The 17,773-nt window shown below is 37.7% G+C and overlaps 1 protein-coding gene across 2 annotated transcripts in view; it reads left to right on the top strand.

Annotated features, from left to right (window-relative positions):
• Positions 1 to 17,773, top strand: part of ADAMTS3 (ADAM metallopeptidase with thrombospondin type 1 motif 3) — a 3,677,303-nt gene that overhangs the window by 561,580 nt on the left and 3,097,950 nt on the right. For both annotated transcript variants that reach the window (XM_044061162.1, XM_044061161.1), the window contains exons 4-5: positions 11,264 to 11,420; positions 11,864 to 11,969. In XM_044061162.1, coding sequence (XP_043917097.1) covers positions 11,264 to 11,420; positions 11,864 to 11,969 — 263 coding nt within the window. The remainder of the gene's footprint in view (positions 1 to 11,263; positions 11,421 to 11,863; positions 11,970 to 17,773) is intronic.

The following is a 17,773-nucleotide window of genomic DNA, read 5'->3' as shown; positions in this document are numbered from 1 at the left end:
TTAGGTATACTCGTAAATAGAGCTGTAACATCCAGAGTGACTAAATAGTCTGAGTCCTTTACTTCATCTACCCTATTATGACAAGCTAAAGTTTCTAAAAAATGTTGTGTGTCTCGAAGTATAAAAACAGTTTCATCTACTATTGGTGTAAGTTGTTTCTCCAAAAATATAGAAATACTTTCTGTGAGCCATCCTTTTCCCGAGACTATCGGTCTAAATGGAGGGTCATACAAATTCTTATGAATCTTAGGAAGAACTCTAAACACTGGAACCAAAGGTTTCTCAACTAAAAAATATTGATATAAATTTTCATCTATTATATAACATATCAACATATCATAAAGGTTGGCATGCATTGTTTTAATAAGCTTATCTAAACCAACAAAATCTAGTTTAACATACGTATTAGTATCAGATAATAATTCTATAACTTTATTGTCATAATGTATTCTGTCTAGAACTACTGTGGCTCCTCCCTTGTCGGCAGGTCTAATAATAATATCAGAATTATTCTTTAGAGTATTAAGAGCTAATCTCTCTTCCTTCGTTAAGTTAAAAAATTCTGGTTTGATATTATTTTCAAAATTCAATAAAAAATCATTAACGCAAGCTTTCTCAAAACTGTCTAACAGAGAATGCGAAGGTTTCCTGAAAGCAAAATTCATTACATGAGTTTCATCATTCTTAAACTGTAATGCTAAAGCAATATTCCTAGTAAACTGCTTAATGTCAATAATAAGTTCACTTACATCCACACTCTGAGAGGGGATGAAAGACCGACCTCTGTTTAAAACAGTTAATTCATGTTTTGTTAAATTATATGTTGAAACATTAACTACTAAGTCCTCTGTACTGGTTTCAATGACTTGCGTTGAAACTCTAACTGACCACCTGAAATTTTCCGTTTCCTTGTTTTGTACTGAGGACTCCAATTCAGTTTGTTCTCCACTCGAAAGGGTAGTGGAAAATGGAGGTTTGTAACCTCTTTAGTGGTATCGTGGGAATTGCTCATAACTTGTCCCATCGTCTTCCTACGAACTTGTTCATTATTTCCTAAGTCGTCTCTGGGCCGACGTACTATAGATGAAAACGAAGGTGAGCCTGATGACTGTTCTTCGCTACGTGCTCCTGTTACAGCCGCAGTAACAGAACCAGAAGTAGATGGAGGTAATAAGGTGGAACGCTCAGTCCCTTGGTTGTGAATGGGATCAGTGGTCACATCATTAGATGATCAAGTGGATGCCCTCGGCCATTGAAAGACATTCCCACTTGAAAAATCTAAACAGTCACGTTCAAGTTTTTTCTTTAACAATAACAGCTTATTGTCCAAAGCTGTTATAGTAACAGTGATGTCAGAATGAAAACTATTAAGTTGAGCGTCAGTGAGCAAAGATAAAAGTTGTTTCTCAAGCTCTAAAGCTTCCTGAAACAGTGTCTGTTCGTTACTCTGATACTGTTCAATGAGCAATTTCATGTAGCTGTAACTAGTTTCTAGATTTAACTCTTGCCACTTAGTAAATTTGGGTAAATTGAGCCAAAAGTAGGCATTTTAAGAATACGAAGTCCTCTAGGGACTATCTGAAATCTCAAACAAGCTTCCATATGTCTCTCCTGCTATTGAACATTTTTAATCTTGGTTAAAACATCTTCCAATTTACGCATTGTTTGTAAAGCCTCTATGTGTACAACAGAGTCTTTCTGTTTGGAAGATGTCTGAGTAAGTTCTATATAAGAAAGTTTCAAAAGAGGATTCTCTTCCAAATTCAATAACTGCTTACAGTCAAACTTCTTACGCATTTCCATTACCTCAGTTGTTACATTGGTTCCTTCTGTCATGTTCCTGTCGTGTAAAAAAGTCCAACTGATGAAAAAGCATATAAACACAAATCAGGATAAAGTATCCCCTTCAAAGAAGCAGAAAATCCAATAGTCACATAAGGAGGATACACCAGGACAATCGAAGCCAACCAATATCCGAATAAAAGCTTTATTACAACAAAATAAAGATGAGTGAGTGCTTTCACGTCTCCTGGACGTTTCATCAGACGTAATTAACCATCACTACAATATAACTTTATATAATAACAGAATAGCTCCTATTGGAGAAGCAATATAACATTCAATCAAAAACAATTAATTATTAAAAGAGAAATGCAGTGTAGATGAATCAGTTTGTTGCTAGTAAGTGCTGCTTAATTTCTTTAGTCAACATAAAAACATATACAAAGAATAACTTATATATATAATTACAAAAGTTACGATGCATATCAAAATTTAATACAAAAACATATAAATATAAGCATGAAGAAAACCCATGCTAATAAAACCCTTTAAAAATAAAATTTTATGGGTTTAAAAACTTACTATTTATGTTTAAAAGGCCTGTCTGCCAAAAAAGGTCTCAGAGAAATTTTATCATTAAGGCCATGACCTCTGTCCGCTGCTAACTTGAGTATCCATTTAATCTCTCTCTTCTCCACATTATTACGTATGCAGCCTAACCTTTCAGTACTATAGACATGTTCCAATACTAGGAAACTAAAGGTATGTGTGCTATCTCTGTGTAGCACATGATAAGCTAGTGCATTGGTCTCATCCTCTTTATTGATGGCATAAATATGTTCCCTAATATGCTCCCTTAGAGTTCTAGTGGTCATGCCTACATAGAAACCTTGACATTTATTACACTGAGTTAAATAAACCACATTCCTGGTTTTACCATGGCATACTTAGTAAACTCATATCTTCCTTATGTGATTATTGGATAGATGGCCGGCACCTGTCACCCCTGGGACTCTGGATACTGGCTAAGGCTCCTGCCGTCCCTATAGTGCCTTTTTTAAGCAAGGTTTAAATGACCATAACAGGAACAGGCAAGCAAAAAGTGACGGTAATGCTACTCAATGCTAGAAGTCAAAATCTCAAAATGCACTCACTCGAGGCACTCCTTAAAATGGAGAACATCGATATCTGTGCAGTGACTGAGACATGGTTCAAGGCTCTAGATTAAACCTCTGCATTACCAGGCTATAACTCATACCATACTTTTCGGCCATCTAACCTGGACCAGAACACCAAAGGTGGAGGTGTGTCCATATTCATTAAGGATATCCACACCTCCAGTCTAGTTGCGCAGCATAATGCATCCGACGTTACCCAAGTGCAACTAACTCTGGGCAAAACTGCAGTCCAAATTGTAGCTTGCTACAGATTCCCCACCATGCCCCATGATTCCCACTCCTGTTTTCTTATACTGGAAAATATTAGGGTTCAGCCAAACATCCTAATAATAGGCAATTTCAACTACCCTACCATTAACTGGGAAAACTACTCATGTACCAACTCCTTCACTCAGTGCTTTCCAGAATTCATAAATTCTCATGCCCTGGTTCAACTTATCCACACCCCCACCAGGGCCATCAATATCCTAGACCTAGTCATTACCAACATAAGTGACTGGTGTTCCACACCTGAAATCAACTCCTCGTTGGTCAGATCTGACCATAAACTAATCACCCTAGGTGTCTGCATCCCGCCCCCACCCACCATTAAGGAAACCATGGTAAAAAAATTCTCCAACGCCAACTTCATGCTTCTTAAGACAGAAAGTGGGGAACTTCATGACACCCATGCAGATGGACAATACAGTTACAAGGACAATACAGGGGTTGGGAGGATGGTTTAATGGCTAAGGTGTTTGCCTTACAAACACAAGGTGCAGGGTTTGAGTCTCACAAGGGATAATTGGCTAGGCTTAAAATGGCTCGCAAGGGCAGTTAACTTAGTACTAAAACTTATACATATATGAAAGTCAGCTTCCCTGCTGAATGGTACTGCACCAAAAACTGGAAACACTGTGTGAATGAAGTGTAGTACCAAAACACATAGGAACATCCAATATCCAAAATAAAATGCTGCAACAGGAACGAAACACGTTGACAATTCTTATAATAGGCAAAACCGTTTAATGGAGATAAAAAATGAGCGCTTTCGCGTGGTCCATCCACGCTTCATCAGATAAGTTACCAAATATCTATTCTGAATTTATATACCTCCGCTAAACGCGGGAAAGTCTGCTCATTAATCAATTAACATAAAATAAACACTTAGTTTCTCAAAGGGCATGTTACAAAATACGTGTTCAAAGTATTAAACTTCCATACTTCTTGTGCCCCGTGGGACATCACTAAAATGTCATTACAAAGTAATAAAAAATAATAAAACAAGTATGCATATGTGCAAATAAAACATTATTATCTGAAAAACATGAATTAAAGGCGCTTTGTAATCACCAAAAACATTGAGTGGAAAGAGATTTAACCACTCAGTATAAGTGAATAAATAGCTGCCGTTGACAAATCATGAGCATTTAGGATAAAAATCACTTACATTAGAACAAAGCTTATCAATAAGCAAATGAACTTCATATTGTAAGTATATGACTTTGTTCAAATGTTTGAAAATATATCAAAGTTAATGCCTGACTATAAATGTTCCCTTGTCTAAAATATAATCATATGGTAGAACATAAGGGGACATATAAACTTCAAAAGTTGTATAGTTAAGATATATATATAAAAAAACATATTGAAATGAGATAATGTTACCTAATAACGAAATGATAAAATTGCATTAATTGTATGATGCAAACGTATACATGTGAAACATGTATATATAAAGCTGTAGGCAAAAATATACATTAGTTGATAAACATATAATGAATGAATAGTCTTATAGCTAGATAAAACATTCAATGTATGAGGACCATATGCTCACTTTTTAAATATTAACACTGGTTTAATAGAGACGTGGGCATTAATCCCTGGCTCTATATGGGCACCTAACCTCAATATCCAATTGAGTTCCATGAGTGCCAAATTATTCTCTTTGTCTCCCCCTCTTTCATCCTGTTTAACCTCTTGTAGGACCCTAAAGCAGAAAGAATGGGTTGAAAACTCCATGATGTGTCTAGCCAGAGCGTTGGTATCTATGGCTTTACGTATATCATAAAGGTGGTTGTAAATACGCTCCTGTAGCTTTCTCTTCGTTAACCCTACGTAAAAGGCATCGCATTTGGTACAGGTGGCAAGGTATATCAGATTACGAGTATTACAGGTTGCTCGAAAATATGGTCTGAAAACATAATCGGTGTTGGGATGTTTGAAACACTGTGTCTTAGTGATGTATTTACATCTATTGCAATTGTAGCAGGGATATGTACCAAAATCCTTGATATAAATGCTATTAATTGGATTGTTACCTTCTTCTATTTTAATATGCAAATCTCCACATAGAATTCTTTTGAGATTCCTGCTGTTCTTGTAGGTAAATCTGGGACGTTTGCTAATAATGTCCCTAGTGTGAGAGTCAATAGTTAAGATATGCCAATTATTATGAATAATCTGCTGTATCTTTTTGATATCACTAGTATATGTTATGATGTAACTAATATAGTGATTTGTGGCATCTGCTCTCTTATAAAATCTAAAATCATTTTTTATGTGTTGCAAAGATGTATTCTCCTTTTCTATGGGTATGATGTCACCTAAGACTTCGAATTTGATTTTTCTAACCATGGAAGGATTATAGCCTCTATTAATGAATAGTTTCTCTAGGAAGTGTGCTTCTTTATTTAAATCTTCCATACTGCTACATAGTCTCTGAATCCTGATAAACTGACTCTTGACTATGGCTTGAAAGGTATGTCGGGGATGCATACTGTCAAAACATAGCATTGAATTTTTCCAAGTGGGTTTCCTATACAGAGTTGAGTCTAATCTGCCCCCTTTTGTGAGTCTAAGGGTAACATCTAGGAAATTAACTTCATGATTAGAAATTTCTTGTGTGAAACGTAAAAACGTAGTGGTAGTATTGAGATATTGCAAAAAAGATTCAAACAACTCCTGTGTGCCTTCCCAAATTATTATGATGTCGTCGACGAAACGCCTATAAAGCTTAATAAGCTTAAAATTCTCATGAGTGAAAAGATGTAATTTCTCCCACCACAGAACTACCAAATTGGCATAGGTGTTAGCGCAGGGGGTGCCCATGGCAACCCCCCACCTTTGCAGATAACAAGAACCACCAAACATGAAAGCATTGTTAAGCAATACTAGCTCAAGGAGCTGACCAATAAGTATGATTCTATCACTAGAGAAATTAGTCTCTTTGGATAATAATTCATTTATATACTGCATGCCAATGTCATTTGGTATTGAAGTGAATAAATCCTTAACATCCAGAGTGATGAGAAAATATGATTGATGAGTATCTAGTGTTAATTCTTTGATGTCATTTAAGAGATCATAAGTATCTTTGAGTATAGTGGGGGACTGATTCACTACTGGTCTCAAAATGTCTTCTATTAATTGAGAGACATGTGCTGTGATCCATTTATCCCCCGATACAATCGGTCTCAGCGGGACTGGATATGTACCTTTATGCACTTTGGGTATCCCTTTTATTACAGGGGTGGTGGGGTGTTCTATGTATAAAAACTCATAAGTTTCCTGGCTGATCTGGCGACACATGAGGAGGTCATAAAGGACATCTTTGACAGTTTTTATGATCTTTGTCATATCCTGAGATGTTATAGGGGTGTATGTATCAACTTCCAATAACAATTTAGACATGCTGGTGATATATTCCTGCCTGTCTAAAAGGACTACTCCCCCTCCTTTGTCAGCTGGTTTTATAACTATATTGGTGTTCCGTTTGAGTTCATTAAGAGAGCGACTCTCAACTGGGGTCAAGTTGTAAAATCTGCCTTTCTTATCTGCCTCACTAAACATCAGATAATATTGATTTTCACAAGCCCTAAGGAAACATTCAATGTGTGAAGGCATGACAGGAATGAACGTGCTTTTTGTTCTAAACAAAGTGTTACCCCGTTCATAAGCTGTGTTATCATTAAATAACAATTTCAAGCACAACTTCCTGCAAAACAGTTCAACTTATCCACACCCCCACCAGGGCCATCAATATCCTAGACCTAGTCATTACCAACATAAGTGACTGGTGTTCCACACCTGAAATCAACTCCTCGTTGGTCAGATCTGACCATAAACTAATCACCCTAGGTGTCTGCATCCCGCCCCCACCCACCATTAAGGAAACCATGGTAAAAAAATTCTCCAACGCCAACTTCATGCTCCTTAAGACAGAAGTGGGGAACTTCATGACACCCATGCAGATGGGCAATACAGTTACAAGGACAATACAGGGGTTGGGAGGATGGTTTAATGGCTAAGGTGTTTGCCTTACAAACACAAGGTGCAGGGTTTGAGTCTCACAAGGGATAATTGGCTAGGCTTAAAATGGCTCGCAAGGGCAGTTAACTTAGTACTAAAACTATGAACTATGACTGCTGAATCCTACACAAATGCACACTCTATAAGCACTTACTCGAGTGCATGGATTGTGCTATCCCAAACAGAACCAAGAAGCTATCCTCCAAAAAAAAGGAAGACAATCTGGTGGTCCCCTGCCATAACCAAACTCTACAACAGAAGGAAGAAACTGTTGCAAAAGAGAGTAAAATCCCATGAGTGGAGGAGCTGCCTGATCAGCCTCAGTAAGAAGCTGAGATCCCTTATAAGATCCTCCAAAGCTAGCTATGAATACATAATTGCCACTGATTCTAAGGGCAACCACAATGCATTCTATAGCTATGTCAAGAATCTCAGTGGCAACACCCAGATCTGCTCTGAGTTACAGCACAACAGCATGAAAATTACAGAACATATCTCCAACATCCTGGCAGATAGGTTCAATGCTAACTTTACACCCCCCCCCTCACCCCCTATCTATACAGGAAGAATTCAGAGTCCCTGTAATCACATCTATGCAGGTAAAAGCTGCACTCTTTAAAACAAAAACACAGCATTCATGCTACATTTTACATGAACTTCAGAACGAACTGGCTCCCCACCTAAGCACCATGTTCAATCATATTCTCACATCGGGCTTTGTGCCCACTGAATGGCGCACAGCAACAGTTATCCCACTCCACAAAGGGGGAGCCACCACTGTTCCTGGGAACTTTCGCCCTATTAGCCCTACAAGCCTGGTCTGCAAGACCATGGAACATATCATCATGGAACACATAAACAAAGACATAGGTTCATAGGTAGGTACTAGGCTATTGGCCTTTGGGCCTATATAAGCCTAGCCAAACGATACCCTGGCTTTTGCCACCCAAGAAAATTATTTTCCTGTGCCCCTATCAAGCAGAGCCACAGAAGTGATCCCCGGGGTAAATTTCCTATCTCCCATCATCAAGGTGTTTCTTGAAGAGTGCTAATGAGGAGCTTTGTTTGATATAGGTAGGTAGTTTGTTCAAGACTATGGGAAGTCTCTGGGACAGGAATCTACCCTCCAGCATGTTCTGTTTATTATGGTGACAAGGTTTAGGTCCCTAGAGCGTCTAGCTTGAAGGGATTTGGATTGCTTTAAGTGGAGCATGTCCAACAGCTTTGGGTTTGACATAGCTTTATATGTTAAGCAGCGATCACCTCTGAGTAGGCGATATGCGACAACCTCCAAACTCTGTACTCCACCGAGTTTGGGTTTGTGAAAGGCAGATCATGCCTTCTGAACCTGATTGACGTCTTTGAGGCAGTCATCAAAGCCGTAGACGAGGGTAAGGTGGTTCACATAGCCTACCTTGACTTCGCCAAAGTTTTCAATACCATCCCCCATTCTGGACTAAACTCACTAAACTAGGTATAAATCCCTATGTCACAAGATGGGTTGCCATCTGGCTCACTGACAGAACCCACACTGTAAAAGTTGCAGACTCCAAATCTGACAAGTGGAGTACCACAGGGTTCAGTCCTGGGACCTCTCCTGTTTGGTATCTACTTCTCAGAAGTACAGGCTAACACAGAAGGCCTCTGGCTAATGAAGTTTGCAGATGACTGCAAACTAGGAGCCGTAGTAGAGTCCCCAAATGATGTGGACATCCTACAGAAAGGCCTCACTGAGACAGATGCCTGGTGTCAGAGGCATGGCCTCAAGCTCAATGCCAAAAAGTGAATTGTCATCCTCTTTGATAAAAACTCTGTACCCATGAACTACCACATAAACAGCAGTCTACTTAACGCCAAATGTGTGATGAGACCTTGGGACCCAGGTGGACAGTAGTCTCTCCTTTGATAATCACATCACCACAATAGTCAGGAAATCCTTCTATGTGGCACACCTCATCACAAAAGGGTTCTCATCCAGGAAAAAAGAGGTAATTGTTCCCCTTAACTAAGTACTCATTAGACCCATTATAGAGTACCTCACATGACATCTGCAGCAGGTGGAAAGGCCACAGAAGTACCTCACAAAGAGGATTTCTGGCCTCAAACAGATGCCCTACACTGACCATCTCAAAAAACTCCAGCTTTACTGTGTAGCATATCGCCCACTCCGAGGAGATCTCTGCCTAACATATAAAGCTATGTTAAACCTAGAGCTGTTGGACATACTACACCTTAAGAAATCCCAATCCCTCCGAGCTACACCCTCTAGGGACCTAAACCTTGTCACCACAATAAACAGGACATGCTGGAGGGATAGATTCCTGTCCCAGAGACTTCCTATACTCTGGAACAAGCTACCCATCTATGTCAAGCAAAGTTCCTCATTACCACTCTTCAAGAAAAAATTGATGAGTGGATGGGAAATAGGAAATACACCTCGGAGATCACTTCTGTGGCTCTGCTCAACAGGGGCACTGGAAATTAACTTTCTTGGGTGGTGTAAGCCAGGGAACCTTGTTGGCTAGGCTTACTTAGGCCCCTGGGCCGATAGCCTAGTACTTACCTATGAACCTATATTGATGCCTAAAACACCACATATAAAATATTCAGAGATCTATATAACCATGTTTATTGTTTATTTATTATAAAAAGTCGGATTTTTCAAGTATTTTAAACCTAAAAGACATACTTTCTGGTTCTCATTTAATGTCATTCCCAAATACTTACAGGCTAAATTCTCTTGGTAAATCCTTTCAGTATGCAGTTTAGATAAATTGTTTGCTTGTATGTATGCGTCTATGTATGTATGTAGATATGCGTGTTTGTGTTTTTATATATGGGTCTGCATTGAATAATCAACCTCACTTTTCAACGAAACCCATTTGATCGAAACCACTGCTCTGAAAAGCCATTTAGCTGAAACCACAAACTGCCAAAAACCTTTCCCTATGGAAGGAACCGCTTGGCCACCTCGAAGAAACCCTAATCCGACCAAAATTAAACCCACCCAAGTGGGGGGCTTTGCCCCTCCCCACACACACACCACCCCCTCCTTACTTATATATACCAACTCTGAGATTGCATTACACTAACGAAAGGGATAAGTTCATCATGGTGACCAAGTGGATTCTTTCACAGGGAAAGGTTTTTGGCAGTCCGAGGTTTCGGTTGAAAGGCTTTTCAAAGAATTGGTCTCGGCCAAGTGGGTTTCATTGAATTGTAAGTTTGGTTATTAAATATATATATATATATATATATATATATATATATATATAATTTTTTTTTTAGGTGTGTGTGTATGTTTATATATATATATATATATATATATATATATATATATATATATATATATATATATATATATGTGTGTGTGTGTGTGTGTGTATATATGTACATAGATAGATAGTCCCTGATGGTATACCATCACTTTCTATAGCCGTGACTTATAGAAAACCATAATGTCAAAGTTGTGAAGTTTAAATTAAATTAGTTTAAGACTAACACAAAATGTTGAAATCACAGTTGCTGATTTTTTTATGTCCTAATATATACTAACTTTAGGATTGCTGTACCTTGAAGTAAGAGGAATGCTGAGACAGACCACAATGTCAGACATTGTGATCTTCATTTGTTGTGGTCATTGAGCACTGTGATTTCATGATTAGCACTTTAGACATGACAGTGTTAGGTGATGTGATGGTAAACCATACTCATAATTTAATTTATATTTCTTTTCATGCAAAGAATATTCAGATACTACTGTAATTAATCAAAACACTCCCATATACCAAGAGAATAAAGTATATTTGGACCTCATTATTTGTATCCGCTATGTTTGTAATAATTTATGTATTTTTGCAGAGTCTTCAGACATTTAACTCATTTTAAGTATTGATACATAGGTCCTTATGATTAGGCACATGATTTTTCTTATACTGATGTTCTGTGTTTGCATATGACCATACCAACAAGGTTATGTTTGGCTACACATTTTTAATGTATTTATGTTTTAGTCCATTAGTTTAATTGAAAGAGGAAATCCATCAAGAAGTTTGGAGAACGTATGCCATTGGGCCTTTCAACAGCAGACGTCAGATCCAGGTCATTCTGAGCACCATGATCATACCATTTTTTTAACGAGGCAAGATTTTGGACCAGCTGGGATGCAAGGTACTGCAATCAGTTTAGAAATAAAAAGTAAATTTTTTATCAAACTCTGCAGGAAATAAAAAATATACCACTTGTTGTTTGACAACTTATAAACTTGTAGATGTTCAACAGGCAGTACAGCCCTCATAGTTTAGGCTGTGAGGTGCCAATGGATTATGTCTTTAAGATGGAGGTTTCATTTGTATGATCTCTGCTTCTCTTCTTTTCAGCCTTGATTGAGTCGCTGATGTCTAGTAGGGTTTACTTTATTAAAATAAATTAAATGGAATATAATTTTATTTAAAACCACTGTAAAAATTATTCATGTTTGCATAAAGTACAGTATTTTTTAAATATATATAAGTATTAATACAATAATAAAGATTTCTGAGTTTTCACAGTATTTTAGATACCTCTAAATTGAACAGTGAATCTTTTTGTTTGTGTACTTTTAATTTTTTCAGGGTATGCTCCTGTTACTGGTATGTGTCATCCTGTTCGCAGTTGTACTTTAAACCATGAGGATGGGTTTTCTTCCGCTTTTGTTGTGGCTCATGAGTCAGGACATGTGTAAGTTACAGAGATTTTTTGTGCTACATCAGCTTTTCCTTAACGTAGATGCTTGTAAATTTACTGAGCTCTTTTTAAGATGTGCATACTTTGCAGCTACCATTTAAAAACTTTCTGATACATTTTAAGCCATAATATTATTTTGTTAGTATTTGATGCCATGGAAATTCCAACTGGACGCAATCCAGCCACAGTTACAATGTTAGAATAATAAGTAAAACAGTTAAAAGATGTATATATTTGCATTCTCATGCATATATACAGTTTCAGTTTTGGCAAGACCAATACAGAAACTGACAGTAGTACAATAGTACTGTATTAGATTTATATGCAGGAAAACATATGATGTTTTAGAGATTAAGCGCACATGGTTTCTTCCAAGAGAGGTACATTTCATTTACAGAACATTTACTTTTCCAAGGAAATAAACAGTGGATAAATTGTAACACAAAATTAATTTGGCCTTTGCTGCATTTGCAGCCAAAACCCAGAACAGTTCCATAAGACTGTCTTCATACTTAGCCTCTCAGAAGTGCAATTTTATAAACAAGCTTGTAAAATAAAAGTCTCAGGTAGAATATAGTTTTCTCCTCGAGAGAGAAAAAAACACATACACAAGCACAGTTTCAAGGAAAAAGTCACTATTACTCCAGCACAAGGTTTAAAGTCTGTCACAGCTTTAGGCATAACTAAACAGAAAATTACCTGAACCTGTCCAGTATGATACAGCTAAACTTTAGGATTTCCACTATCTGGACTTCCTTTGGCAAATACAGACCATCCATAGACATGTTGCATCACAGCCAATTATACCAGCCTTGGACAGTCTCTCTTCATGGTGAACAATCCAAGGCAAGTTGTCTAGATTATTCTGGACTTCAGTGACTCCTGTTATCTTGAACCTGCCCTTACACTAATTTCCTGATCCTAGAATCTCTGCCTTGCTAATTTAAAGAGGCCATTCCCATTACTCCACTTTATTATCTTTTCTTATTCAGTAGCTGTCCTAATGCTGTTATGCCACCCAGGTACTCCCTGTTTGGTGCTAAACTAGTGTCACAGTGCCAGATTACCTGTTTTTCTAGGCAGTTTCATGGGGAACCACCATGTTATCTTGCAGATGCCCCCCACACACACACGTTTGAACTCACTGACTTCAAGCAAGCTGGAAAGTTTATGAATCATAAACATGGTGGTGATGAATACCAGACTGATGTTTTATCAAGCAATGGAATGGCTGTAATGCTAAGGCTCATATGAATAACTTCACATTCCCTGCCCTTTACTGAAAAAGCCACTGGAGGGAGGAGTGTGATCTGTGACCAGAGTGAACTTCTTGTTCAGCAGGTAATACCACAGGGAGCCTAAAAGCCCACTCAGTGGTCAAATACTCTTTCAGTAATGGTGTACTTAGCTTTCATCTTAAATTTTATACTGAGGTAGCATACCAGATGCACATTGTTGCCCACCTTTTATACTAACATGGTCCCCAAAACAACCTCTGAGGCATCTGTATAGATGATAATGGGCCAGAAGTCACCAGGACTGGCTCTGCACAGCAGCATTGCTGGGACATCCAAATAGCCTCTATGGCATCAGAGGTCCAACTGACTGACTTATTTCCCTTTGTGAAATTGATAAGTTTTAAAGTTTCTGAAATCATTGTAGAACTAGATGATGACATCTGGTTTTCAAACCAAACCCATAAACCTATCCATTCACTAGCCAACTCCTTATGTAATAACCCCTTGCTTCAGCATCTTTTTTATCTTTTGTTTAACTGCTTCTTGTTTTTGAACATCTGGTAAGTAACAGGGCCTAGGTTAACCTCCCCTCTGACTATGTGTTTATGCTGTTTAATAAGAGAAGTTCCACCTGGTAGTTAGGGAAAATATATCTGTATCCCTCAAGAGGAACTCCTGAACTTTCTGCTTTTGAAGATGTGTGTGTGTGAGATTCACCTGCATTCATAGGTACTTACTAGGCTATTGATCATTGAGGATCTTTATAAGTCTGGCCATACATTTCCTTGACATTTTTAGCCCTAATATTTCACATATGAAAAATCAAGAGATGCAGAACGCTTACATGTTGCCTTGATCCATGAGGGACTAGCACTGGAGGGACTGAGACTACATTTTTTTGTTTCTCTTGATCTCTGCCTTTGGGTACTGTATCTGTCAATAGTCACTTGCACTTCCCTCCAGGATTTTTACAAGCAACACCTTCCAGATTGCCTAATTTTGTAGTTTACCTCATTTATTTGCTGTATGACCTGGCAGGGTCCTTTCTATTTACTAAGAAATGTGTTTTCAGATGTAGGGATGAAAACGAGAACTTGATTCCTCACCTGAAACTCCCAAATCTAGTCATTCTTGTTTTTTATCCACACAGAAAAGGCTCATCTCATCAAAAGTATCCCACACAATTGGCATTACAGCCTGTAGTCTGTCCTGAAGGTCTTTATAATTTCCTGTGACACTAGTAAAAGGTATCTGTTCTTCTTCTTTCCATGTTTTTTTCAGTATATCTAAGAGTCCTCAGGGTTTACTACTATATAATAACAGAAAAGGGTTAAACTTCTTGGAAGCTAGGGTTATCCCTCATTACTTTTGTTTTCAACATCCATTAAACTGCTTTAACTGTTGCATCCATCTGGGGATGGTATCCTGATGTCCTTAGTTATTTAATCCTGGCATAGGTGTTCCGTAATTTTTGTCATCCCCTGGTGTCAGAATTTCCTTAGATATCCCTACCTGTGAAGAAAACAGCAAGACTACTTCCCTGAGTAATGAGCCGTCCAGAAAAGAGCAGCTTCAAGCGACTACGTGGCATAGCCCAGCACCACCAGTTTGTACGGATGTTCAGTAGACTCATCCAATAGTCACTCAGTGTCCATCACACTCATGTCCAAAGGCACCGTGATTATATGCTTAGTTAGCAGTACTTGTCATCTGGTCTGTTCTCTCTTACTGGTTGTCAGATACAGAAGATTATTATTCAATTCAAGTAAGGGTAAACTGGTGGGAATCCGTTAGTGACATCTCCTCCAACTATCCTGGATATTTTTTTCTCTCAAATGGTATAAAGTCTCATCTTTCCACTTTTTAAGTTTCAATCAACTTACCTGAATGCTGGATAAACTGGGATCACAGTCCCAACCCACCCTAGGCTGTTCGAGTTAGAAGGTCTTGTTTCTTCCCCAGACATAGCAGGTACTGGGTTCTCTGAATTCCACTCTTCTCTGAAAAAAATGAATTCCCTTCATTTTCTTGAGGGATTTCCTCATCTTCCTCTTTCTGTGAAGCCTCACACCCCTTTGTGGTAATTTTTCTGCTCTCTACCATCTCTGTAACTTCTTCTAAGAAGCTTCTTTTAACTTCCTGTTTTGAAGCATCACATTCCCTTTATGATTCTCCCCTCCTCCCCACCTTCATCTGACATTGTGGATTTGATCCTACACTGGAATCTTGGAATTTTGCCTCCTGTCTGGGCAGTTGGTACCCTTTACCTTTGCTGGACACTCCTGTGTTACATCAGCATAAACTTCCCTTTTTAGACACATTTATCCATACTTTGATCAGACCTAAACCCTCTGTGGCAACCCCAAGATTTAATCTCCCTTCTTCTTCCCATGACTCTAGACTGCATTGGGGGTATCTTTGCCCTGAGGATTTTTGCATTCTGTGGACTTAGAAGGCATGTTAGGGTTTATGCAAGGCTCCTTGCTGCTTTTCTCTTCCCACAACTTCTAAAGATATTTAACTGTTTCACATGTAGTCTGAGTGCAGGTTCACACCTCCTGACACCTGCAGTATTCCTGCCAGGCCAGCTTCCACCTGAGGAAAAATTCTGAGAATATACTTTTTAGCCTACCTATAAACAAATGTTTATATCTCAAAAACTTTAAAACATGAAAGTTATTCAGCAGGTACCCCTCTACAGAATGATGATATTAATCTCTCAACTGGACATAATGGTGATATTGAATAAGTAATTAGGTAATACACAAATCTTCTTATAATAATTATACAAACAATTATATCTCTAATCATAGTAGATACTCCCCAATTATTGGTATGACATTTGTTCATGAAGATGTGATCTTCAATTTTCTGCTTAGCAGTTTTGTAGATGTCACTCGATTTTTGCAATATTTCTATAATTGTGATTTAAATGCATGTTTTCATGTTTAATGGACGGACATAAACATTTGTAAAGCAGTGCAAGTTGGACATCAACATTCAGTGCATAGTTTTTCCAGCATTGTGTATGCTGTCATTTCATACAATGTGTACCACGTAAACACCTGGTTCACCTTAGTAATATGACTGACATGTACTTAACTAAAAACCTTGTATTCGTAATATTTCAGGAAAATACCCTACATTTTTTCAGGTTCAGAGTATTACCACTTCACTGAGAAACCTTGTATTCGTAATATTTCAGGAAAATACCCTATATTTTTTTCAGGTTCAGAGTATCACCACTTCACTGAGAAAGCTATTTCTGACTCTACTGTGACTAGGAATATGAAACAATGTTTCACAAAACATCCAGATGGAAAACGCCTCAAGATATATATTTATGCATATTAATGAACAACTGCAAACACCTGAAAAGTGGTAATAGCTGGACATTATGTATCAATGAAACTTTTGCATACATAACCTTTCATTTGATACCATAAAGTGTCACATATAATATAATATTATTTGTCATGGTTTTTAATTTTTATTAGGAAAGAAAATAAAAAGTGTCTGCACCTTGGCAACACCCAAGCTTTTGTTTAAAAATAAATAAATAAATATACATAAATAAATCCGTAAATAAACTTTGAATAGAACAAGAAACAGTGTGGTAAACCATGGACAGTTAAGAGCATATTTTTTCTCAGCTTTAAATGAAAATGTATGGCTGAGAAGCATACTGTAGGTTTCCAAGAAATCAACAGCTTTATAAGAACAGAGCAACATAATGCAGTTCTTGTATCTCTACAGACCGCTGTTACAAAAATAGGTGTCACAACCGTTCAGTATGAAAGTCGTATAAAGAATAATGTGCTGCAGCCAAGGCAGCTGTGAATGTAGTTGTCCCTGCAGAAATAAAATGAATGGAACAAATGGGCAAACTGCTCGGATCAAACAGAACCAATTCCTCCACTGATGCCCATGGACTCTCTTATGCTTACTCTCAAAGTTTCATATTCAGCTGACAAAAAAGTTGGTTGTTAAGCTGTGGCTGTTTTTTCCCTTCTGTTAATTCTTAGGATCAGTTTTTAACTTGCATTAAAAAAAAAAAAACTAAAGGAAACAGCTGAGAGCTGTCGTCATCATAGTAATCTTACTTTACTCTTACCTTATTCTTACCTTTGCTCTTAGCTTGCTGCTCACTCACAAATTTTGGAAGATCATTCAAGTCAGAGTCAGAAATTATTGCTGCAGTTGCTTCTATCACATACTACAGCCTTGTTTAACTATTCAGAATAATTCAATCATAAAAGAAAAGCTTTATAAATGATATGAATTTATAAGAAATTGTATGGGAACCTCAGGACAGGGATGCAATCGGACATAAGATTCTGAAACAGTCAATTGGTTGAAAATGTTGTCAAGTGACTCTAGGCATCTACCCATCTTTTTTTTTTTTTTTTTTTTTTTTTTTATCTTTGTTTTGGGAAAGTAAGTTTGACTGAAGACTGAGTGTGAGTACCTGTTTTAGATCCTTTATTTAACATCCCCTTACTTTGCTTTTAGGGAGTCTGCTCAGTTTGGGACTCCCACTGTTCTTTATGAGGAGTGGTA

Source organism: Protopterus annectens, chromosome 2.part0 (assembly GCF_019279795.1).
Source record: "Protopterus annectens isolate FY-2018-M chromosome 2.part0, PAN1.0, whole genome shotgun sequence".
Classification (NCBI taxonomy): domain Eukaryota; kingdom Metazoa; phylum Chordata; order Ceratodontiformes; family Protopteridae; genus Protopterus; species Protopterus annectens.
The sequence above is the reverse complement of the archived record's forward strand: the minus strand, read 5'-3'. Positions and strand labels throughout refer to the sequence as shown.